The 24,534-nt window shown below is 46.3% G+C and overlaps 2 protein-coding genes across 5 annotated transcripts in view; one reads left to right on the forward strand and one right to left on the reverse strand.

Moving 5' to 3' along the window:
* Window positions 1–3,022, forward strand: part of Tmem150c (transmembrane protein 150C) — an 85,148-nt gene extending 82,126 nt beyond the window's left edge. For all 3 annotated transcript variants that reach the window (XM_036201328.1, XM_036201327.1, XM_036201329.1), the window contains exon 8: window positions 854–3,022. In XM_036201328.1, coding sequence (XP_036057221.1) covers window positions 854–1,062 — 209 coding nt within the window. In that variant the 3' untranslated portion in view covers window positions 1,063–3,022. The remainder of the gene's footprint in view (window positions 1–853) is intronic.
* Window positions 3,023–11,241: 8,219 nt separating this feature from the next.
* Enoph1 (enolase-phosphatase 1) overlaps window positions 11,242–24,534 on the reverse strand; it is a 32,693-nt gene continuing 19,400 nt past the window's right edge. For both annotated transcript variants that reach the window (XM_036201358.1, XM_036201357.1), the window contains exons 2-6: window positions 23,405–23,506; window positions 21,752–21,954; window positions 19,589–19,721; window positions 15,705–15,828; window positions 11,242–12,192 (exon numbers count right to left, since the gene is read on the reverse strand). In XM_036201358.1, coding sequence (XP_036057251.1) covers window positions 12,056–12,192; window positions 15,705–15,828; window positions 19,589–19,721; window positions 21,752–21,876 — 519 coding nt within the window. In that variant the 5' untranslated portion in view covers window positions 21,877–21,954; window positions 23,405–23,506 and the 3' untranslated portion in view covers window positions 11,242–12,055. The remainder of the gene's footprint in view (window positions 12,193–15,704; window positions 15,829–19,588; window positions 19,722–21,751; window positions 21,955–23,404; window positions 23,507–24,534) is intronic.

Genomic DNA, 24,534 nt, shown 5'->3' on the forward strand with positions numbered 1-24,534 from the left:
AAACTAAATAAATAAATAAATAGATAGATAGATAAACAAACAAACAAATAAATAGAATGAATCAATGTAATTTTAAAATTAAAAAGACAGGCTTCATTATGGCATTTCGTTTATATAATGTATCTTGAGCATATTCACACACACACCCCCTTTGTTCCTTCCTACTTTTGTGAACCTTTGTTTTGAGACAGGATGACCTCCAACTCACTGTGTCTAGCCCATGGGAAAGGCGTCATGCATTCTGTGTCCATGATCCCTGAGTCCTCCTGCCTCCGCCCTCCAAGTGCTGGGCTACAGGCACACACCACCACACTGGTGTGCTCACTAAGGCTTTTTAAATTGCTTCTCTTCATTGGGTCACACGTTTTAACATGTGACCATAAATGAGACTAACCTACACAGTATTGCCTAAAAGAAGAGCCAAAGGGTCACAAGTACTAGCTACTAGCTCTGCGGAGCAAGCGCTGTTGTATGGAAGTAGCTGGGATTTGCAATGTTTGGGAGAGTCACGGGCAGGTGTAGAGTTCACAATTGACGCATGGCCAAGGTAGTTGTGTGAATCCGCCAATTCACACCTCTGTGAGAATGACTTCAGGCAAGTTACCTACTTGGCCTCAGTTTTTTAATGGTCTCTAAAACTGTCAGTGAGGATGGGATCGCTGGGAGGGTTAGATGGAATTATCTGTGAAGGCATCTAGAAATAGGCCCAACACCGCACACAGCTCAATAATGTTATCTAATAACACATGCAAATACCAACTTTCAGCTTACCATGAGCGTGGCCCTGGCTACCAGCTTTGCCAGTGATGAGGAAACTAATACCCGATTACCTTCCTTGACCTCTGCTCCCCAGACTTCATCCTCATGGCCCAAGATATCCACATGTACGCAGCCAGGGTCCAGTGGGGCCTGGTCATGTGCTTCCTGTCATACTTTGGCACCCTGGCTGTGGAGTTCCGGCACTACCGTTATGAGATTGTGTGCTCTGAGTACCAGGAGAACTTCCTGAGCTTCTCAGAGAGCCTGTCAGAAGCATCGGAATATCAAACCGACCAGGTGTAACCCATCAGTTTGTCCTTGCGGGTGCAGTGGGTGTGACGACAGGAGACGGATCAGGACGATACACTCACAGGACTCGACACATCACCTCATGATACGTTTCACACACACAGACACATATTCGTGGCCATTTTTGCCAAAAGAGCTTTTCAGGGCAGGTTATTTCTTTCATGAACAAGCACAAGCTCTCATGTGTGGAAATACACGCTGTCACACTGAAAACATATGCACGACAGAGCCAGAAGCTTGTGCATGACCACCTCCCGTCCCTTCCTCCTCCCAGTATGCTCTCCTCATCTTATTCACGTTTCGAACCTGTCGTCTTCCTCCGGCAGAGTAAGGCAGGCTGAATGGGACGTAAGAATGAAGCCAGCTCCCTCAGTCACCTTCAGGTCCAAAGGGCTTGGCGTGAGCTTGTGGGGAGTTGTGGCTCTGGTACCAGCACTTTTGAGTGGACACCCGAGGAGCATCTGTCTGGATGCACACTGTACTGAAGCTGTGAGTGTGGCCTGTGAGAGGCATGGGCAGAGCTCTCCCACCAGGCTGCCTTCACCACTGTTCAGCTGTCAGCTTTGTGGATCCGGGGAAAGGAACGAGTGGGAAAGAGGCCGGCCACTGGCATCTGGACTTGACTCACTGTGCCTGAGAAAGATCTCCAAGTGCGAATGCTCACGGGGACAGGATGCCAGGTATGGCACGAGGCACCGCCGAGAGGGCCAGGTTTCATTTCCGCTTCCACACTGTGTCGTGCACAATTCTGGTTTTATAGCTCATGGCTTGCCTTTTTCTTTCTTTCTTTCTTTTTTTTTTAAATGCAACTCCCGTGGGTTTCTTTAGGCCTCATGGACAAAGATGTGGACCAAAGGCAAGAACCTTGTTTTGGTGACAGGGGATGATACCTATGGGCTTATTTTAATTTTTAATTTGAAGCAAAAAGATGGGGGGAAAAAAAGGATTCTCAAAGAAGCACAAAGAAATCTGCATGGGGGTAGGGGGGGGGGTGGGGAGTTATGAGGGCGCCTGTGGGCTTTGAGGAGGAAGGACGGGAGGTTGGGACTCTTGCAGCAAATCCAATCCTGGGGAGACTTTCACATACATGCATTCCCCAAATTTTTAGGTGCCCCCAAAAGTTTGGGAACTAAGGACTTTTCAAATTTGGAATTTATAGAAGCCAATGAAAACATTGCCCTCCCCAAAGCCACATTGGCACAGACAGAGCCGTGGCACTGAACATGAGTTTTTCACGTAAGAACGTACGAGTTCAAGGCCATCCTGGAGCCCTTGTACCGAGGTGTAAAGCATTGTGCCAAGGACTACCACCCCAACCAAGTGCACTGTTTCAAGAAATCCCCAAATTCTTAGGGGCCTGGGATCCCCCCGATTATAATGTGAAAAATGCTATTTTGTAAATTCAACCTAAAGCATAGCTTCCCAAGAAGAGGCTCAAATGTTGTCTCATCTAAATCTCCACTCCCAGCACAGTGCCTGGCACGTAGTAGGTGCTCAGTAAGTGTCCACTGAATAGGTTGTTTCCGAGTGGAAGTAAGGAGTATCAGAGAGATCGGGAGATGAGTGACAGAGAATGGAGGCTGAGGAAGGAGAGGAAGAGAACGTCACTCAGACAAAGAACAGGGTGGGACTCCCACAATGGTGAGTGTGAAGAGCCTCGAGCAGGAGTGTTCTCTTATTTAAAAGGCATCTTACTGTAAATAGTACAGGGTGACGTCTCTTAGTTTTAAAACTGCTTTGGGCATTCTTTCCCTTTCTTTTTTATATTGTAAAGATTTAATCAAAGAACAAACACAGTTTTGTTTTACTCGACACACTCCGAGTTAAACAGCTTTCGATGACCCACTTGTCTGTTTTCTTAAGAGTATGCAACAGCACATCCTAGCAGAATCAAGCAAAGGCTGGCATTACTCATTGGGATCTGGCCACTAAATAAAGTTGTTTTATGCAAAATTGTGACCTTCCTTGTTTCTAACACTAACTGTTCTTCATGGGTGTGTGTAGGCACGGCACAGCCATGTTGGCTGTTAGCAGTGTGCAGAACACCGTCTTCACGTTGGCTGTTTTATTATGAAGGATACAACTCAGGATCCAGTAAATGGAAGACGTGCATGGGAAGAGAAGGGGGCCAGGCACTCCTGTATCTTTAGAGCATTCCACTCTCCCAGCTCCCAGTGTTGCTCAGCCTGGAAGCTATCCCCAGCTCACAACACAGTGTTGATAGCTCTCCATCCTCCAGCTCCCCGCCACCACCTCCTGGAAGTGGGTGGGTTGGAGGTCTAAGCTCTTGGTACTTGAGGTAACCAGCCCTCATCCTGAAGCTACCTCAGTAGCATGAATTCTGGTATGACCAGAAGTTCATTCTGAAGGAAACATTGCTGAGCACAGTAGGAATTCCAACCAGGAATAGAAACAAAAGCCAAGCATCTTATTTGAGAAAATGTCTTCATACAATAAAATTGCATCATATTCTTCCTCCTCTCCAGCTCCTCCCAGATCTTCTCCACCTCCATACCCATCCAATTTCTCTCTCCCTCCACAAAAAGCTAGAATAAAAGCAAATGAAAAAACCGGTAAGAAAAAAAAACAAAACAAAATGAAAAGCTCACAAAAGAACATGGAGTCTTTTTGTTAGCCAACTACTCCTGGGCATGGGACCTGCCCTGGAGTGTGGTTGATATACCCAGTGACACTCCATTTCAGAAAACTGGCTTCCTGTTTCCAAACAGGTACCAATTATGAATAACTTCTTGGTTAGGGTTGGGACTTTGTGTCCATTCTCAGTGCTGGGATTTTATCTGGTTTGAACTAATGTGGGCTATCACCATTTCTTTGAGTTCCTATTGTGTCTGGAAAACAGTGTCCTCCATCACCTCTGGCTCTCACAATGTTGCTGCCTCCTCTTCTGCACGGATCCCTGAGCCCTGAGGAGAGGGTGTTTGAGAAAGACATCTTATGTAGTACTAAGAGCTCCAAACTCTCTTACTCTCTGCCTATTGTCCAGTTGTGGGTCTCTGTTAATTACCATCTCCTGCAAGAGGCTTCTCTGATGAGAGTTGAGTATGTGAGTAATGTGTCATGCTATCATTTTAGCGTTCTCTTCCTTTAGCGGATTCACAGTAGGTTTTCCCCCTGGCTCATGACCTATCCAGTCCCAGTTCTTGGCCACTTTAGCAGTGTCCCATGTCACTGAGCAGTCCTCAAGCCCATCGAAAGTGGCTGGCTACTACTCCCCTACCATTTCACTGTGGCACCAGTTTATCTTGAAATCCTCTCTGTTTTAGGCCACAGAGTTTGGAGCTAGGTGTTGTCGATGCTTTCTCTTCTCTGGTATGGAGCACAGCACCTCTTAGCACCATGAACACCTCCACATAAAGCCAGCCATGGGGACATGATAGCATGCACCACTGGGCCCACCACTGCTGCTGCAGTGAGATGGAAAGCCAAGAGAGGATCCACGGGAGCCTGCAGGAAGGCTAGCATGGCACATGCAGCAGTGAACAGAGTTCATTTTAAGCACAGCTGCAATGGTACCTGTTCCAGCTTTGACCTTGAAGCGCTGCCCCAGTGAGGCAGCTGGTAACTGCCCCGCTGACCTAGGACAGGAGCCCTTAAGACCCGAGATCCAGATGTGCTGGCCCTCTTGGCTCCATGCAATCCTGGATGCTAGATGGCAGACCAAGTCAGAGTTCTCCAGAGAACTGCACTGCACCTCACCTCTCCCAGATCCTGTAACCAACCCCCTTACTGGCTGTAAGTTACCCCCAAATAAACCTCCTTTTAACTAGGTGGAGTTGCCTTGTTAAATCCCCACATTACACAGGAGAAGCCAAGGACTGACACCCGGGTTTGTCCTCCATCCTCTGCACATGCCTGCGCCTGTAGTCACAAGAGCACATACGCACGCGCGCGCACGCACACACACACACACACACACACACACACACACACACACACACACACAGATGAAAAATAACCTAAAACAAGAGAAAGCCCATAGTTTACACAAACCCCTCTCCTCTCCTTTTCTTCTGCAAACTTTAGTCTACTGCGAGCAGCCTCATACTCAAACACTGACGAAGCAGTGTTCCTGTAGTCAGCTTTCAGGGAACGCAGTGGTCCCCTGCTCATCTTAGCCAGCAGCTTTCTGTCTTGAGGAGCAAATGCTGGTATAAAAAAAAAGGCTTATGTTTTCCAGTGTGTACAGCTACCACTACAGGCCACGTTCCCAAGATCTAGATGGGACTGGTGTCCTCCCGTGTGGCTTCCTATGGAACACTGAGGATAACTGTGTTCTGGCTGAGGAAAACTGAATGTATTTCATGTTTTTAAATCGAGAAGCTGGTTTGGATTTTGGGTCATTCTCAACTTTTTTTTTGCCTTACTGCTCAAATACAGTTTCTACAAGTGTGGGGGCCAGAATAAAGAAATGGTATTCCTTCTGCATTTCTGTAGGAAGCAAGGCTAGGAAGCTCACTTGCTAGTCAGTATTAGAATAGCACCGAATACCTCTAGACTTTGGTAAGCCGGATTAGATTTGTAGCCAGGGTAGGGTAGGAGCTGGAGAGAGAGAAGGGTTTTGACTAAACGCAGATGACGTGATTCAGAGCCGCTGAATGTTCTTCAGATCATTCAGAACAGCCAGTGATTCAACTTTTCTGTTGCCCTGGTAGCAGCTTTCTCAAAATACAGTGTGCTTCCTATCTATAAACATCATCATTCCTTGCTCTGGGGCTGTTTGATGTTAAAGATGGGCTGGGGTCTTGGATAGCCCAGGAGAGCCTCCAGCTTGACCTGTAGCCGCCTCCTCTTGAGTAGTTGGTATTACAGGCATGGGCCACCATGCCCAGCTTTCTGAGGTTTTCGCAAGAACTGCCCTTTAACGAATGCAAAGCCTGAATGCACACCTGCTATCGGGAGCCCTCCTACAGGGTATCGTGTTTATAATGTAGGCATGGAATGAAAAGGCTTTCAGGCACAGAAGGAACGGGAGATGCTGTGAGAAGAGGCTGTGTCCGACTGCCTGGCTGAGAAGGATGGAGATGGGTCACACACCCCGTGGTTTCAAGCTTGCGTGGCTGTGGAGCCAGGGACAACTGCAACACCCCAGAAGAAAAGTGATGCCATTGTCAGGGAGGAAGATGAGGAGGTTCTTGACGTTCCTAACTGCACGCTGTGGCACGGGCCTTGGTGCAGGCAAGTCTGTCCACTGCTGGATAACGTTGATTCACGTGATGACTGTCCTAGTTATGTGGACTGCTGGCACACGGCCACAAGACGCAGCAGCATAGCCATTTCTTGGACTCCCGGATTCTATGCCGGCCCTGATGGCACAGCCGGGACATCTCTTCTCTGCTCCGTGGCATCGGGGTCTCAGCAGGATGACTTGAAAGCTAGAGGCTGGAAGCAGCGGAGGGCTGATTTATTCCTATGTCTGGAAGTGGAGGCTGACTATCTCCTCGGAGCCTCTGCTCCTCTGCATGCGCTGTGAATCTGGGTTCCCACCCAGCGTGGTAGCTGGCTTCCCCGGAGCAAACTGCCAACTCCAGCACGTCAAAAGAGCTCTTGAATCAACACAACCTCAACAGTAGAGCATTGGGGCAGGAGAGTTGTTGGTTCAGTGGTTAGGGGTTGGGGTGAAGGCCTTTTCTGGCTTTTAGGCTGTACCTTTTCACTGTGTCCTCACATGGTAGAGGCAGGGAGGAGAGGGAGAGAGAGAGGAGAAAGACACAGGACTAAGAAAAACATGAGCCGGGTGGCGGTGGTGCACGCCTTTAATCCCAGCACTTGGGAGGCAGAGGCAGGCGGATCTCTGTGAGTTCGAGGCCAGCCTGGTCTATAGAGGGAGATCCAGGACAGGCACCAAAACTACACAGAGAAACCCTGTCTCAAAAAACCAAAAGAAGAAAGAAAGAAAAGATGAAACTGAGCAATGTCTCATCCCCTCTTCCCCTACTGGATCAGGGCCGTATGCTTCTGACATTCATTCATTCATTCATTCATTCATTCATTCATTCATTCATTCCAGTTACCGCAACAGAATCTTACTGTGCATCCCTGCTGGCCTGGAACTCACGTTTAGACCTTCCTGCCTCAGCCTGCAAAGTAGTGAGATGACAGATCTGTGCTGCCACCCTTAGCTTCATTTAATCTGATTACCTCCTAAATGCCTACCCAAAATGTGGCCACACTGGGTGAGGACCTCTCTGAGTCTAAAGGAACAACTCTGGTGGGCTGCCATGGCAACCGGTCTGATAATGCCCTAGAATGGCTCCAAGGGTCGACTTTAACCTTCCCTAATGTGGACCTCTGCCAGTTCCCAGGCAGCTGCCTAGGACCATTTGCTGAAACAGTTAAAGACAAGTGTGAAATAATGGTAATAGCTGAGCAAACTTAGCCAAAAAGCTTGTTAGGAAAGATCGAAAAATGAGATGCTTTGGTGAATTAGGGCTTTTTGAGAAGCCCTGTTGCTTTCTTGGCCGATACGGGTTGTTTATATATGTCCCCTCTCCCACCTCTGAGACACACTCAATGTCTAACACTTAGTAACTCAGAATGCAACCATATCTAGAAAGTTGTGTGTGTGTCTGTGTGTAATTAAAGTGAAGATAGACCCCCTAACCATGACTGGTGTGCTAACAGGACATGTGTGTGTGTGTGTGTGTGTGTGTGTGTGTGTGTAAATAAAGTGAAGATAGACCCCTCTAACCATGACTGGTGTGCTAACAGGACGTGTGTGTGTGTGTGTGTGTGTGTGTGTGTGTGTGTGTAATTAAAATGAAGACAGACCCCCTAACCATGACTGGTGTGCTAACAGGACAACACGTGTGTGTGTGTGTGTGTGTGTGTGTGTGTGCGCACACCAGAGAGAAAGATATTAAAATATGAAGGCAGACCCAGCTTGCATTACTGTCAGGGCTTGTACACAACCTCTTTCTCATCTGCCTGGCTTGCTTCCTTCCATGGCTTGATCTCAAATGTTAAAGCTTCAGGGCTCTCAGATTCTTCTCCATCAATAGGTCTTTCCAAAACCCAAACTCCTCGATTCAACAGCACCTCTCTGGCAGGCAGCCTCAGTCTCCTCTGCAGTCGGGCTCTGGGCTCTGTGAGCATCTCACTGCTTCTGGTTATCCCTGTCTGCACCAGCTTTCCACTAAACACACGAAGTCACTCTTTGTCCAGCAGCAAGCAGTAGCTATCCAGTTACTCAGGCTAAGATCCTGGGAGTTGCCCTTTCAAGTCCTGTCAATCATGGGTGGTTATCAACACCTCTAAAACATCCCTGATGTGTCCACACCTATCTCCACTGTTACCACTCCAAAGACAGGCAATAGAGCAATTAGAAGAGTTGGAAAATTAAAAAAACCTTCATAACTTCATGTGGTTCTGGGACTCAAAGAAATGTGGTAGTGCAATCCTACAAAGAGAGGAGGGGCCGTCCTGCTGTTGGCGTGGGCAAGCAAGGCCACTAAAACCCAAGTGTTACCTGGCCAGCTTCATGGGTGAGCAGCCATGACAACCGTGCCAAGTGTCCTAAACTCACCACAGTGGCGCTTCCTTGGGTAGTTCCCCTAATTACCCCCCCACTAAGCCATCCATTGGTTTGTGTGAGAGCCTTATTCTTTGTTCCAAATACCTTTGTGATCACAACACCTAAGTAGGGGCTGGAGAGATGGAGCAGCAGCAAGACCACTTGCTGCTCTCGGAGAGTACCTAAACATAGTTCCCAGCACCTACATTAGAAGACTTACAACTACCTCTAACTGCAGTTTCAGGGGCTCTGGTGCCATCTTCCAGCCTCTACCCACAAACACATGATGGTGTGCTGTTCAAATCTTAGGTGGTCTTTTAATAAAAAAAACAAAACAAAATAAAACAACAACAAAAACCCAGAGTCAGATATCAGGGTGAAAGCTGAAAGATCAAAGAAGCAGAACAGCCAGCCACTAGTTCTTCCCTCTACGAAATCCTCAGCCTAAAGAGAGTGAGTTCCTGTTTCCTCAAGCCTTATATACTTTTCTCTGCCTTGCCATATTACTTCCTAGGAGTAAAGGTGTGTGTGCTTCCCAAGCAAAGGCATGAGATCTCAACTGCTGGGATTAAAGTTGTGTGCCACCACTGCCTGGCTCTGTCCTCTGATCCTCAGGCAAGTTTATTAGGACACACAATGGCACCCAATATGGGGCACCAAAATGTAGCCACAAGTTTCTCTGGTCCTGCCCAGCCCCATGGTTGGAATGAATCTTTCCCACCCATGTCCTGCAGCCACTTGGTCCCAAGTAAAGACACAGAAGCTTATATTATTTACAAACTGTATGGCCTATGGTTTAGGCTTCTTGCTAGTTAGCTATTATAACTTAACTCAACCCATTTCTATTCATCTATATGTTGCTTTGTGACTGTGGCTTTGCTGGTCTGCTGGCATCTTGTTGCGCCTTGGGTGGCAGACTGGCGTCTCCGACTCCACCCTTCTTCCTCTCCTCTTCAGTTTGAATGTACCACTAACCTATCCTGCCCTGCCATAGGCCAATGCAGCTTTATTTATCAACCAATCAGAGCAACACATATTCACAGTATACAGAAAGACATCCCACAACACTGGTTCGTACACACACACACACACACACACACACACACACACACACAAAATCATTTAAGAAATACCTAAGTGCTCTCTGCTTCCAACTCCCCACTCATAGGTCTTATCCCAATCCATTCTCCATTAACACAATTTCTTAAAATATAGGTCACTTCTGTTCTGAATTCTCCAGTAGCTTCCCACATTTAAATTACAGTCTAAATGTTTTACTAGGTTCCAGAGACCTAATGATCAGGTTTCTGTATACCTCTCTAACAGTATCTAGCCACTGGACTCCTGATTCCCTGGTCCAGGTACAGCTATGTTTAAATCTCTACATGTAGTCTGTATACAATGTTCTTTCTTCCTCATATATCTCATTTTTCATGCTTAGATTACAAGCTCCACCCCCATACCTTATTTTGTGTTGTCTTTGTTTAGTTTTCTCACACCTCTAAGAACATCTGCATTATGACCATGTGTCCCTTGCATCAAACCCAGGGCTCACATTTTGATGAATAAATTTGAGTGAAACACAAGGGTAGATTGTATTCATTATTTGATAACTGGGGTGGGGGGGTTGTTTGTTTTGTTTTGAGACAGGGCCCATGTAGCCCTGGTTACTAGCCTGGAACTCCCTATACCAACCAGGTTGGCCTCTACCTTCAGGGATTACAGATGTAAACCATCAGGCCAGGCTCTGCAAACTATTGTTGAATACTATTTAAGAGAGTATAATTCTGACATCAAGGCCCAAGTGGTACTATAGCAAATTGTTATGGGACATATTATACTTAACATCTTTTTTCTGACAGGAGAATATGATATGAAAAATACATGAAAGCAAGCCCTTTTAAACTGCTGCTAGAACCTGTCTACTCAAAAATCAAGTTGTTTTCTTTTTTTAAATGTGTTAGATACAAGAGGGGGAAGAGGAACTAGTGGGTGGGTTGCAGTTGGCATTATTGCCAAACGTCTGCCCGACGACTCTGCTCTTACAAACCATGCTATTGGCTTTTAAAGACAAATGAACTGCGCACCTGTCTCCCCTCTCCCTTCCTGCTCCATCTGACAGGATGCTTCCATTTGACAAGGTCTGTGGGGAAACAGCGCCACCTGCTGGGCAGAGCCTGTTCTGCACCCATGTTAGCATTATCCCTGCCTGTCAACCTTCCCTCTGCAGTTCTATAAACATCAATCAGGCTTAGCAACCTGCTGGGTGGGTAAAGGCTCCTACCAACAAGACTCGTGACCTCAGTTCAACACCCAGGACCCAGATGGTAGAAGGAGAGAAGCAGCTATCATAAACTGTCCTGTCCCCCATGTTCCCCCCAATTAAAATGTGGAGAAAAAACATGGTTATAAAAATTCCAAGAACTTCATTCATACATGAACACTTACTGACAGAATTAAACAGTAACAACATTCGAATACCAGCTGAAGCTAGGTGACGATTTCCATTCATAGTCTGTTAAAAGGCACATACATGCGCATCACACACTCAGTGCGGAAACTAAAGAATGGCCAGCCGTCCAGCTGCCCGGGCTTACTTTCCTGTTTGCTTGTGGCGCATGAGGTACAATCCACAGTCTACATGAAACTGAAAGAGGAAACGCCTTTATTAATCCATTACACGGAGCTGACGGGAAATCCTGTCAGAGTGGCATCAGGATAAACAAAATTTACATCTTCACATCCACTGCAGAGGGAGTATTACACATTAGAGCTCTTTGTGGCCTTATACTGGTTTCAATAAAACATTTTTTAAAAATAGTCATCAACATATATTCTCAAACTATGCTAAGACATAAAAAGGCAACTATCAACGAGGCTAACACTGGCAGGGCACCGGCGCCACCGCCACACTGGCTGCTCCGTGACCGCTGCTCCAGAGGCCGACGCCGCCTAACGCCTTTGGACCTGACCGACCAAACCAACCCTTTCTCTGAGGAAGCGATGCCTCCGTCTCCTGGACACAGGGGCGTGAGGCTGGGCGCGGCAGGGTGATTCCAGTCCACAACGAGACACGGTCGGTGGGTCCCTCTTACGATGCCTTTGAAGCACTTCCAGTTTTTAAAATAACCATTTCTCAAAACTAGCTTCCCATTTCAGTAAAGGACTTGATACATCACACATTTGTACTTCTGCAGTTTCTTCTATGCACTCTTGTGTACTGGTCAGACTTAGAGTTACTGTGCACATATAAAGCATCTTTACATGAATTTGGTTCTCTCTCACGGAACTGACAACTCTTCTCACATATGTGCCTGTGGAAATTAATCTGAGCACACACACATACATGTAGATACATATGTCTGTGTGTACACATAAGTAAGTTACTTTTACAATTAGAAAAAAGCTAGACATTGGGGGGGGGAGGGGGCAGTTTCGTCTTGCTCAGAACCTGCTCTATGTTGACGGCAGGTAGAGCTCGCTGAAGGACGTGATGAGGTTGTAGTACGTTTTCTCATCGTCTGTTAACCCCGCATTGCCAGGTCTCACCACCACGGCGACATGCACGTCTGCCTCCTCAGCAGCACTGGCCTCTGGAAAATCAAAGCACAGATGAGACACACCGAAACCAGCCTGAGATGATCTGATGCCGGGAGGGAACCAGAGTGAGTGTGGCCCCGGCTTTTGCTGCAGCTAATAGACAGGCTCAGTGAGGCAGGTTAAATACTCTTTATATATATTAACTCTACGCTAAGAAGTAGCTGACTGAACACGAGAGACAGAAACACAGCCCATCCTATACTGCGCTTTAACTAGAGCTACTGATGACTCAACACAGGCTTGCTCTGGCCCACACCCTTTGTCCGTTCCTACAAATAAGCACCAGACAGACTGAGCTGTTTCTCAAAGGGCAAGCTGTAGGGTCTAACACCAATTAAGTAGACAGAGAACAAGGGTGGCCTATGATCTAATCTGGCCAAAGTACACGTTCTCACCTCAGGTCCCAGCATGTCATGTCTCCTGCCTAGACGCCACATCTTTTTTGCTTGACAAATTCCTACTCTTCAGAATTCCACTCAAAACATGACACCATCCAAAAGCGCCATTCCTGTATTACAGCAGCCCACATGCGCCTCACAGTCTGTACTTAGCTGTCCCAACAATGCACTTTATTGCTGTTTACCCTCCTTAGACTGTGGGTACCTATGATCAGTGACTGGGACGGTGCTGGGTGGCAGAGAATAAAAACAAGGCCTGTCATATTCACTTAGGTAAGCTGGGTGTTACAGGGACATCTCTAATATACCTTGGCTTACATGCATCTCTCCATTTTATTTTTATTTGAAAAACAACAGCTAATTTCATCTTTAAAAGCATCTACTCCATGCTAGGAACCAGACTTGGACGAGAGATATGTGAACAAAACAGGGCTCCTGCCTCTGTGTGCAGCTCCAGTTTTACGATCTTTCCCAGCAACTCAAAGTACTTATGCTGTTAGCCCTGTCCCAGTCTACGGCTATGGAAACAGAGCTAAGTAACTATAGGCCTAACTTTTAACTGTCAACCTGACTCAATGCCCAATACCCTAAAACAGTGGCTTTCAACCTGGGGATCCTGACCCCTTTTATGAACCTCCACCTCCAAAAATATTTACATTATGATTCATAACAGTAGCAAAATTACAGTTATGGGCTAGCAATGGAGCTAACTTTATGGTGGGGGTCACCACACCATGAGGAGCTGTATTACAGGGTCGCAGCGTTAGGAAGGTTGAGAACCAGTGCTCTAGAACAAAGGCTGGCAAAGCACAGCACGCAGTCCAAGTTCCAGTGGCACACGGCTATGTTCACCTGCATACTGTGTGTGACTGCTTTTGCACAGGACAAGCTGTGAGACTCTGTGGGCCGAAAGCTGCGTGTTTGCTATCTGGTGCCAACCCTTCACTTAGGCACCCAACACTGCAAGTGTACTCTGCAGACACCACACACTACAATTCCAACAAGTCTTCTCATTCCCTTTCACTAGCTTGGTTTTCTGCCCTGCCTTGGATGTAACGGGATGGACACATGGTACAAAGCCCACAGGAACAGAGCTGACAGAAGGGCAAAGCAAGCGACCGCCACCTCTCCCATCCTAGCTACAGATCATCCAAGTGCTGGGCCTCCTGCCTAACAGGAGGGGAGCTGGGGCGGGGCTTACCGGACACCTAGACAGAGCTGATTTCATTTTAAGGCCAATTTAGGATGGTAGTCCCAATCTTTAACATTGGGACTGTAGCCAGGCATGGTAGCACACACCTTTAATCCCAGTTTCTGGAAGGCAGAGGTAGGCAGATCTGAGTGTAAGGCCAGCCTGGTCTATACAGCAAATGCCAGGATGGCCAGGGTTACAGAGATGCCCTGTCTCAAAACAACAACAAACAAACAAAAACAGAGTTGGGAATACATACTCCAGTTTCTTCAGATTGTACACATTTCCTTTTACTCATGTTAGAAATTAACTCCTTGTACTTCAACCCTAGGAAATGGCTTAAATCAAACAAGAAAGACTGGAGTGTGGGTCACTTTTTGAAAAGTACCCAAAGACAAAACTATGAAGAAAGGCTAAGCAGTCTTGAAGGAGTTGTGGGCCAGTGACATTGCTCCCAAACCCGATGACATTAGCTCCATTACCCAAATGACATGGAAGGAGAAACCTGACACCAACTCACCACCAGCCACACACACTGTCTTCTAATCTCAGTGCACACAGTACACGTCCCAACTCCGGCGTCAGTGCATGTACACGTGAACAAGAGTTAGAATTATTTAATGTGCACAGTGTGTGGATGCATGTGCCTGTGCAGGTATGCCCATGGAGACAAGAGGACAACCTGGGGTGTCGTGCCTCAGGCACTGGTCACCTTTTTCCTCCTGATGCAGGATCTTTCACCGGCCTGGAACTACCAGAAGCTAGGCTGGCTGGTGAGGATGCCCAAGGATCTCCCTGTCTCCTTCTCCCAAGAACCAGGATTACAAATATGCACGGCCCACACCGAGCACTGTCGTCTGTGTCATGTCCCGTCCGTGCCCCCCCACCCCCCCCCCCCGTGCACATAGGTGTGGAAAAGGAGAACTTGCCAGAAGTGGAAGGACCTAGACGGTTTGCAGAATCCAGCTCCAGCCTGGACACGCAAGAGAAGCCCGGCCCTCACCACACCTCAGGATGACAAGGCCAGATTACAAACTTCAGCCAAGCTACCAAGGAGTGAAAATGCACTTTTCTTTCTATTAATATGTATTAATTACACATGGTAGCAGGTACCACTGTGACATGCATATAATCATTTTTGTCACATTCACCCACTATTCTCTCTTGTCCCCCGACCCCTTCCTCTTACAGCTAGCCCCTTTTCTATTGTCATGTCTTTTTGGGGGGTAGGAGGGCTGCTCTCCCATTCTTTTATATATGTGTGTGTGTGTGTGTGTGTGTGTGTGTGCACATGCATGTGCAGAGGGGATATGGTATCTGTGTGTGCCTGTGTGTATTACACACCTTACTGTCTTGAAACAGTCTCTCACTGAACTAGAACTCATTTGTGTTAGGATAGAAAGCACCCAGAACACACCTCTCTTCACTACAGCTAAGATTTCAGGTATCTGCAGCCATACTTGGTTATGTGGGTCCTGGGGATCTGAACTCGGGTTCTCAGGATTGTACAGCAAGTGCGCTTCCCACTGAGCAAGCTCCCTAGGCCCAAACCCTTCCATGAGGGATGATTCAGACATCCTACAAGATACCACATACATAAGAACTACCCTAATGTGACTCTGAGAGGTCCCCCACAGCTCAGGCATCCCATCACTGGTCTCCATCAGGTGTTGCTAAGCTTGGGGAGGTTGTGGAACCTTCAGGAAAGAGGGCCTCCCTGGAAGGTGTGGGCTAGGACAGGGTATGGTCCAGGCCCGCTTTGGTCTCCTGTGCTTCCTGCTGTGACTGTGTGAGAGGAGACATGTGATCATGATGGCTCCATCCTCTGGATTATGAGCCAAACCAAACCTCTCTCCGCTTAAAGCTGCTCCCCTGGGTACTACACCACAAAGACAACAAAAAGCCAGCTTCTTACCTAAAGTGACATCCGTGAGGAATAAGATGTTGTTGGTCAAGCACCCAATGCTATCTGCAATCTTCCGGTAACTCTCGCTCTCCACTTTGTGTCCAATCTTGGTATCAAAGTGGCCGTCAATAAGCTGAATAAGAGAATAAGAAAGACTATTCAGTACGATTAGACGTGCAACATATCATGCCCATTCACCACAGGCCTTCCTCTGAAATGCATGCCAGTCACAGTGACTTTATTTCATAAATGTTTACAGAAAATGTAGCTAATGGAGAACTTTATGGAAGCTATAAGAGAACAAAGTCTTTATGGTAATAAATACTTGGAAGAAATCTACTAATTCAACCTATGTTTCATCTGGTTGTCATTAACATTGTTTTATGCCCCAAATCACTTCAAATACGCATGCCCTACAACACTGTTTACATTCAAACTACTTGGACTGGGTTTTGCTCCAGATAAAAAAGAAGGCTGTGCCTGGGTGGTGGTGGCGCACGCCTTTCATCCCAGTACTCGAAGGCAGAGGCAGGAGGATCTCTGTGAGTTTGAGGCCAGCCTGGTCTACAGCGCAAGTTCCAAGACAACCAAGGAAGTTACACAGAGAAACCCTGTCTCAAAAAAACCAAAAACACAAGAAGAAGACTGGACCATTAGCCTTCTGATCCTAGAATGAAACGATGTCTAGCCGAGTGTACTGGCATACATACGCCTCCCATTACAGGAGTTCCAGGCAAGCAGGAGATTCATTACCAACGTCAGCCAGATTCACAGAGCACAATTCAGGGCAGTCAGGGCTGCACACCCAGACCCTGCCTCAAAATACAAAGCGTGAAAAGATGTCTCTAAACAGAACCTTTATTAATAGTTTATTATTCTGCTTTCAAGAAACTTTCGCTTTTCTTCCGAGACAGGATGACTGGAGCTATGGCTGGCCTTGGACCTGAACTCCTGATCCTGTGTCTCCATCTCCCAAGCTAGGATACAAGTAAGCACAGGCACACCCAGCTTCGTTTCTAATTAACACATCTTGGAACGCTACCCTTGAGGGCTTGGCTCTAACTGAAATCAAACGCTTGCTAATTTACCCAATAGTAATTAAAGCCAAGTTCATATTTAGCAGGTTCAGCTTTGACTGTCTGGATGTCTCTCGCCAACTAAAAACAAGTTTAACAATCAAAGACAGAAAGGCAATGTTAAGGTTTGAGGTGGTTTCTGCTACGGCATGCCAAAGTCTAGGCTAGCTTCTGGGTGGTCCCTGTCGCCACGTCCTAGTCACTGTAACAGTGCTGGGATCAGTGCTGCCCCACGTCTGACTGTTTGGATGGTTCCTGGAACTGAACTCAGGCCCTCCGGTTCCCTGGAAAGCATCTCCACCTGCTGAGCCATCCACAGGCCCAGGGTTGGTGGGTGTGTTTTCTAACTATTAAAAAAGTTGAGACGGGGTTGGGGATTTAGCTCAGTGGTAGAGCGCTTGCCTAGCAAGCACAAGGCTCTGGGCTCGATCCTTAGCTTAAAAAAAAAAAAAGTTGAGACCGATTCTGCAAACTTCTTTTCTCTATTCCCCACCCCCACCCCCCCGAAACTGGAGAATGTGACTTTTACTACTGAAATCAGTAGGTAATTCTCAGACCGTAGGTATGTTAACCTTACTGTCTATCTCACTAGAGTCTTTGTATTTAGAAAATAGTCATCACTGATTAAAAGATCCCATTACTGGTTCGATATCTGATATAAAAGACAAAAAGAGCATGTACTAAAACTAGAATACGGCACTATCTGAAACCAAAATGTACCTTACACACCTAATATGGGCCCAGAAAATACTAATTTTAGAGATGGGGGTATAGCAACTGGCCTCCAGAAAGTTAAAGTTAGTTAGCCAAACTAATTCTGTTTAGTTAGCCCTTCCGGGGAAGCGAAGAGTTTCTTCTGATTTGCTGATTGTCTGAGTTAGTGTTTCTATTGCTGTGAAGAGGCACCATGACCATGGCAACTTTTTTTTTTTTTCCTCTCCTCCTCTTTCTTTTTTTGAGACAGGGTTTCTCAGTGTTTTGGTGCCTGTCCTGGATCTCGCTCAGTAGACCAGGCTGGCCTCGAACTCACAGAGACCCGCCTGGCTCTGACTCCTGGGTGCTGGGATTAGGCATGTGCCACCACTGCCTGGTTCCATGGCAACTCTTATAAAGGAAAACAGTTCATTGAGGTGGCGGCTTAATGTTTCAGAGGTTCAGTCCATTATCACCATGGCGGGGAGCATGGCTTGAAATCTCCCTTTTCTGAGTTTGTGTGTGCAGGTGTATATGTGGTTGTGTCTGAGGTGACAGCTAGAGAGCTCCTCCTCCATCACTCTCCACTTACAGTTTTAACATTATTGTTTGTTTGTTGTGTTTGTGCATAGGCATGCTACAGAGGACAGCTTAGAAAAATTGGTTTTCTTCTGTGTGGGTGCCAGGGATCAAATTCAGCTCATTAAACTTGGAGGTGAGTGTCTTTGCTCATGGACCCAACTTGACAACCTTTCTCTATATTTGGAGACCTGGTCTCTCCCTGACCCTGGAACTCACCACTTGGGCCAGCAAGCCCAAATGACCCTCCTGTCTTTGCACCCCCAATGCTGGAATGAGAAGCCTGTGCCGGGAAGCTTGGCTTCTGTGTGGGTGCTGGGAATCAAACTCAGGTCCCCAGGTTCGCAGAACAAGCACTTTACCAACTGAGCTGTTGTCCCAGCCCCAGAATCCATTTCACACAAACTTCTGGTGATCCTTATACACAAGAAGAACTTCAGAGATTTCCAATTCAAAAGCTGGGACTACACAAAATATTTCACCTGCTGAAAGCCAGGCAGAGCCAGGCACTCTCAGAGGCCCTGAGACAGCACAAAAGGAACCAAGCTCTGTCTTTGCCCAGGCGCGGACTTGACAAGGTCCAATCTGGGGCTCGGAACAGGGCCTCGAAGGAGTTATGGTTTCGGTTCCTGGGAACTTGGCTTTCCCGAGAGACTGGAGTCATCAGTCCCAGGGCCGCTGTACTCTGGCACATCTAAGATTCCCTGTGTCCCTTGGGCAATGTGCCTGACTAACTTCCTGCTGGCTTTGTCCCATTCTCCCCTTTGCAAGCTATATGTAAGATGCCGCATTCTTTTTTTTTTTTTTTTTTTGGTTTTTCGAGACAGGGTTTCTCTGTGTAGCTTTACGCCCTTCCTGGAACTCACTTGGTAGCCCAGGCTGGCCTTGAACTCACAGAGATAAGATGCTGCATTCTTAATGAGCTTGGCTGTGGGAGCCATCGACAAACTTTCCTGGCTTCTCCATCTTCTCATCCTCTGGTTACCTCTCTCTAAGGAACCTGTCACTGAAGAATGACCTGCTGGCCAAGGTCACCCATCCCTCTATAAGGCACCCTCGGTTTTTCCACATCTTTTTATGACAGTAAATACAACTGTCTAGCTGTCAATTTAGTTTATTTAGTAGATTTTTTTTACTATTCAATATTCCATGCTTTGATAGTATCAAAACAAAGTTATCCAAGTGTGCTGGTTAGTTTCTGTCAATTTGACACAAACCAGAGTCATCTTTGAAGAAAAAACCCCAATTAAGGGATTGTCTCCATCAGGCCTGCCTCTGGGCATATCTGTGGAGCACTGTCTTGATTAATGACTAATGTAGGTGGTGCCACCCTTGGGCAGGTGGCCCTCGGTTGCATGAAAAAGCAAGCTGAGCAAGCCAACAGAGAAGCCCTCCTTTGTGGCCTCCACATCAGTGCCTGTCTCCAGCTTCCTGCTCAAGTTCCTACCCTAACTCCCCCAAATGACTTGATGTAGACGTGTGTCCCCCCCCCCCACCTTGGTCACAGCAACAGTAAACAAATTAGGACACCAAGTAACCTACTACCTCAAGAATATCTCCTTCTGTGGAGTGCCCAAAGAGCAGCTTCTGAGCCTCTACACTCCCTGAAGAGTAGATGTACACCTTCATTCCAGCCTCTCTCCACCTCTTGACTGCTGGGACCACATCTGAGAAGAACCTGGAGGAAAACTCAGCAAGTGACAAAGCAGAAGCTCACCATCAGGCCAGATGAAAGTCAGACAGTACACAGATGCCATACCTCTTTGCCTCGGCTCGAATGCTAATCTGTGGAGCAACTCCATGAAACAGGAAATTCCTGCGTTTCTAATCAACAGGTCACTGGAGTTCCAGGATCACAGATTAGAAGTGACAAGTTTGGTGGAGAGAATAGTACTTGACAATAAAAAGAGTGAAGAGATGAAGTAAGAAGTAACTAGTGGGCAGAGACGGCTCAGTTAAGAACACTTAGTGCTCTTGCAGAGGACCCTAGTTCCGTTCCCAGCACCCACACGGTGGCTCACAACTGCAGACAACTCCAGTTCCAGGGAATCCAATGCCCTCTTCTGACCTCCATGGGCACCAAGCATGTATGTGGTGTACTTACATACATGAAGACAAAAAACTTATACAAATAAAATAAATAAATCTAAGAAAGTGACTATGTTTTAACTCTCAAGGAGTGAAAATAACATAAACAATATGTTATTTAATGAATGCAATTTATTTATAAGAAAAGACTAATTTACCTTCACTGTGCTTTGAGAAGCCATGAAAATGCTTTCCTCACAATTTTAAAAAGATTTATTTTAGTGTTTTTCTTGCATGTAAAAGTATTTCTTGCATATATATATATATATATAGACATACCCTGAAATTGCAATGCTTCCTTTAAAGGGCAGATCCTTGTAGCAGACATAAACATCTCATTTAACAAAATAAAATACAAGAAATACATAAGAAACACAGGCAGCTGAAAATGGCCTTGAATCTGAGGATTTACATAAGGCAACTGACTAAAATCCTTTAAAAAATGAAAAGAATCTCTGAGGTCAGGTGGGTGTGGAAGCACACATCTACAAATTCCAGCACCGAGAAGGCTGATGCAGGAGAATCTCGGTTTGAAGCCATTCTGGGCAACACTGCAAGTCTAGGCCGGCTAGGATGCATATATAATGAGACCCTATCTTTAATTTCTTTACAGTGTGCAAGCGTGCGTGTGTGTGCATGTACGTGCAAGTGCAGACACATACCTGCACATAGGCACATGTCATAGCACACATATCAAGGTCAGAGGTCAACCTGCAGAAGTTGTTTATCTCCTTCCACAATGTAGCTCCTGGGGATTGAAATCAGGCTGTCAGCCTTGGCTGCACTCACTTGCTCACTGAGCCATCTCACTGGCCCAAGACTGTTTGTCATGCTTTGTTTTTCAACCTCAGCGATACAACACTCGGCAGGAGGGCTAACTGGGACTCAGAAAGCAGAAGTAACAGTGCCCGCGAGTAATCTCAAAGTCACATGACTTGGCGGCCTTCTTACTTCTCCCTCTTTCTCTGATTTTATTGTTTTAGGTGTCTGAGTGTTTCGCATGCAGAATGTATGTACATGCCTAGTGACCGTGGCGGTCAAAGCGGGCACTGGGTGCCCCAGGACTGCTAACTGCTGAGCCCTCTCACCTCTCACATGAGCGAAGAGCTGGCAGGGAGCAGCAGACCCACAGTGCCTTCACCGTGTGAGTGCCACTGGTGTGCTGCAGGTTAACTGACCTGGCTGGCTCACACAAGGCTCAGGGAAGTCCAGCTCCCAAGTGCTGATACCACAGATGGACACCATACCAGGCTGAAGTTGCCATAGGAAGCTGTTTTAAAATAGAACTAAAAGTCTTTCACCCACCCACAGAGCCCCAGATCTAGGGGACTAAGCTGAGTCAAATGATTCTGGAAAAAAGAAAACAACTCATTTACTACCATAAAAACAACACCAATTTTATCTTTTTTTTTTCTCCTGAGATAGGGTCTCTATGTACCCTTGGTTTGCCTAGAACTCAGAGATCTGCCTGCCTCCTACGTGCTAGGATTAAAGGTGTGGCTTTTCATGCCTAGCGACTTTATTTCTTACTAATTGTGCAACTTAGAAGGCAGAAAGGGGAATAGTGAGGGATGTATGTGGATTGGGGCCTGTGAAATGTTTTATCATTAGAGCACATACTCTGCCTTCATGAGGCCAGCTGTGAATGCCGCCTTCCACATGTGGCCCTGCAGCTGTTTGAGCGCAGTGGTCTTTCGGTCATGAGACATCTGCCAGTCCACATTATCTACCACAGCTTGGATCATCTGTTGCAGATCATCCACTGCATCTCCAGACGCCACAGGGATTGGAACAGCCCCATCCAGGTGTGCATCCTCTTCAGCCTTTAAATCAGAAACAAATCGAGTTTATTTATATGTACATTTAAAGAGCGTTATACACATATGCTTGCACACACACGTACACCCATACATTCATGTATTTAAAAAAAAAAAAAAGATACAACAAAACCAGGCAGATTAATTTCCTCAACTATCAATTATCCTCAGAACTGCTAAAAATTATTCTTAAAGAAATGATCTGGCAAAAATGGATCACTAGGTAAAAAGCACTTGCCACTAAGCCTGAAGACCTGAGTTCAATCTCTGGGACCCACATGATCAAAAGGAGAGGAAACAACTCTCTCAAGCTGTGCTCTGACTTCCATACACACATACACACACACACACTTAAAAATAAGTTCCTATACAAGGACTTTGTAACAGTGCGATACAGTATCTGAACATAAAATATGTATGTATGGAACCTTTGTTGAGACAATAAAAAAAATTGAGTTATTTCAGAATAATCTCAAGTTATCCAGAAAACTCAGCAAACCCAAATACTGCATGATTCAATAGATGTTACAATTATTACTAATCCTAACTTATCACCATAAATAAAAGATTCAATAGATGTTACAATTATTACTAATCCTAACTTATCACCATAAATAAAAGATTCAATAGATGTTACAATTATTACTAATCCTAACTTATCACCATAAATAAAAGACCCGGGGATAGCATTCTACAATCCAGTGTAGGAAAACTGCTGGTCAGGGCTACACAACACGCAAGGTCTTTGCCACTGAAGTCAGCACACCATGACAAGAAGAAAGTACACAGACTGGCTAGAGAGTGGCAGAGAGACGTCTGCAGCTAGGCCAAGGTAACTGGCTGAGAAGTCTGGAGGACGGCAGGACGTGAGGACCCATGATCACTGTAAAGGGTAGCTTCACGCCATGATGTAGGACAGTAGAAAATGACAAGGGGCTATCACTTTGTGACATCAATGAAATGTGATGAGACTGCACAAAACTTTGTGCATTCCACCAGAAAGGCTTAATTTTTCAAATACTCAAGGCTTTCACACAATTTAAACAGTTGCTGAATTCTGCAGACAACAAAGTACCATGACTTGCTTGTTTAACTACATGCTGTGAACTGCTAGGCAGGTAAGTCATTGCACCCCTACCCCAGGATCCGGGTGCTGACTGACTGTGCACTCACAGTGAACTGCTAGGCAGGTGAGTCACTGCACCCCTACCCCAGGATCCGGGTGCTGACTGACTGTGCACTCACAGTGAACTGCTAGGCAGGTAAGTCACTGCACCCCTACCCCAGGATCCGGGTGCTGACTGACTGTGTGCTCACAGTGAACTGCTAAGCAGGTGAGTCACTGCACCCCTACCCCAGGATCCGGGTGCTGACTGACTGTGCGCTCACAGCATGTCCTAAGTCTCCAGGCATCCTCCACCCTGAGACTCTGGGAATGTGGAAGCAGAGTCCTGACCTGTTTCCTCAGCAGGCGGACATCCTCCTGACACTCCTCCTCATCCCAGTGTGTCTGCAGGTACTCCTTGACATTTTCTTTGATGTAAGGAAATAAAGTGTCCTGGGGGAAAAAAGGGCAAAATGAAGAAAAACAAGGAATATTATTTTCTAAATTGCACCACATGATCTGTGTTTTATAATCTCACAATGGAAGTCTCAATGGAAACTGCTGCTGTGGTCTCCGATTGGGACACATAAGGAGACTATGAGACAGGTACACTAGACCAGGAACTGGTGAGCTGGTCCTTCCTCTATTTATGAAGCTTTGTTGGAATTGAGCCACAATCATTTACTTACATATTCTCTGGCTGTTTTGGGGCCACAATGGCAGAGCTGAGACCATTCAACCCACAAAGCCTAAAACAAGCTCCCCAGCCACTTCCAGAAACTCTCAGACTACATTGTCAGACCATGGAGTCTTTCTGATTGCTCACTCTGCTTTTGTTTTGTTATTATTTATTTTTATTTTTTGTGTATACCTTTGTACGTATGCCCACAGAGCATGTCAGATACCCTGGAAATGGTTTTTTGGGGAGGAGGGTTGTTTTGTTACGTTTTGCTGCTTAAGTTTGATATGTAGTCCAGGCTAGCCTAGAACTCCCATCCTCCTGCCTTGGCCTAGTGAATAATGGTACTATAGGCATAAACTACCATACCCAGCCAAGAAACTGAAGGGAAACTTGGGGAAAATGGTAAAAGAACCCATCAGAGGTTCTAAAACTATTAACTCACAACCCTGGAGTGTTCTGAGACCTTCTGGGGAACCTGAAAAGTCAAGGTACTTTCCTAGAACACTAAGATGTTGACACTGTCAATGATGATAAAGAAACTTCTATAGGTAAGTTAGCAGAGTGACTGATTTAGCAATAGTTGCCAGTCACCTTCAAACAAGTATTCAGTTTCTGATCAATTTTAAGAGGTCACCTCCTTCTTTCCTTCCTTCCTTTTAGTTAGAGTATGCAGTGGGGTTTTCCACAGGCCATGGAGGTACCACAAAGACCAAATACAGAGATATAAGAACCCAGACATCAGGGCTGGAGAGATTAAGAGCTCTGGCTGCTCTTGGAGAGGACCCAGGTCCCATTCCCA

The sequence above is a fragment of the Onychomys torridus genome, chromosome 10 (assembly GCF_903995425.1).
Source record: "Onychomys torridus chromosome 10, mOncTor1.1, whole genome shotgun sequence".
NCBI lineage: Eukaryota > Metazoa > Chordata > Mammalia > Rodentia > Cricetidae > Onychomys > Onychomys torridus.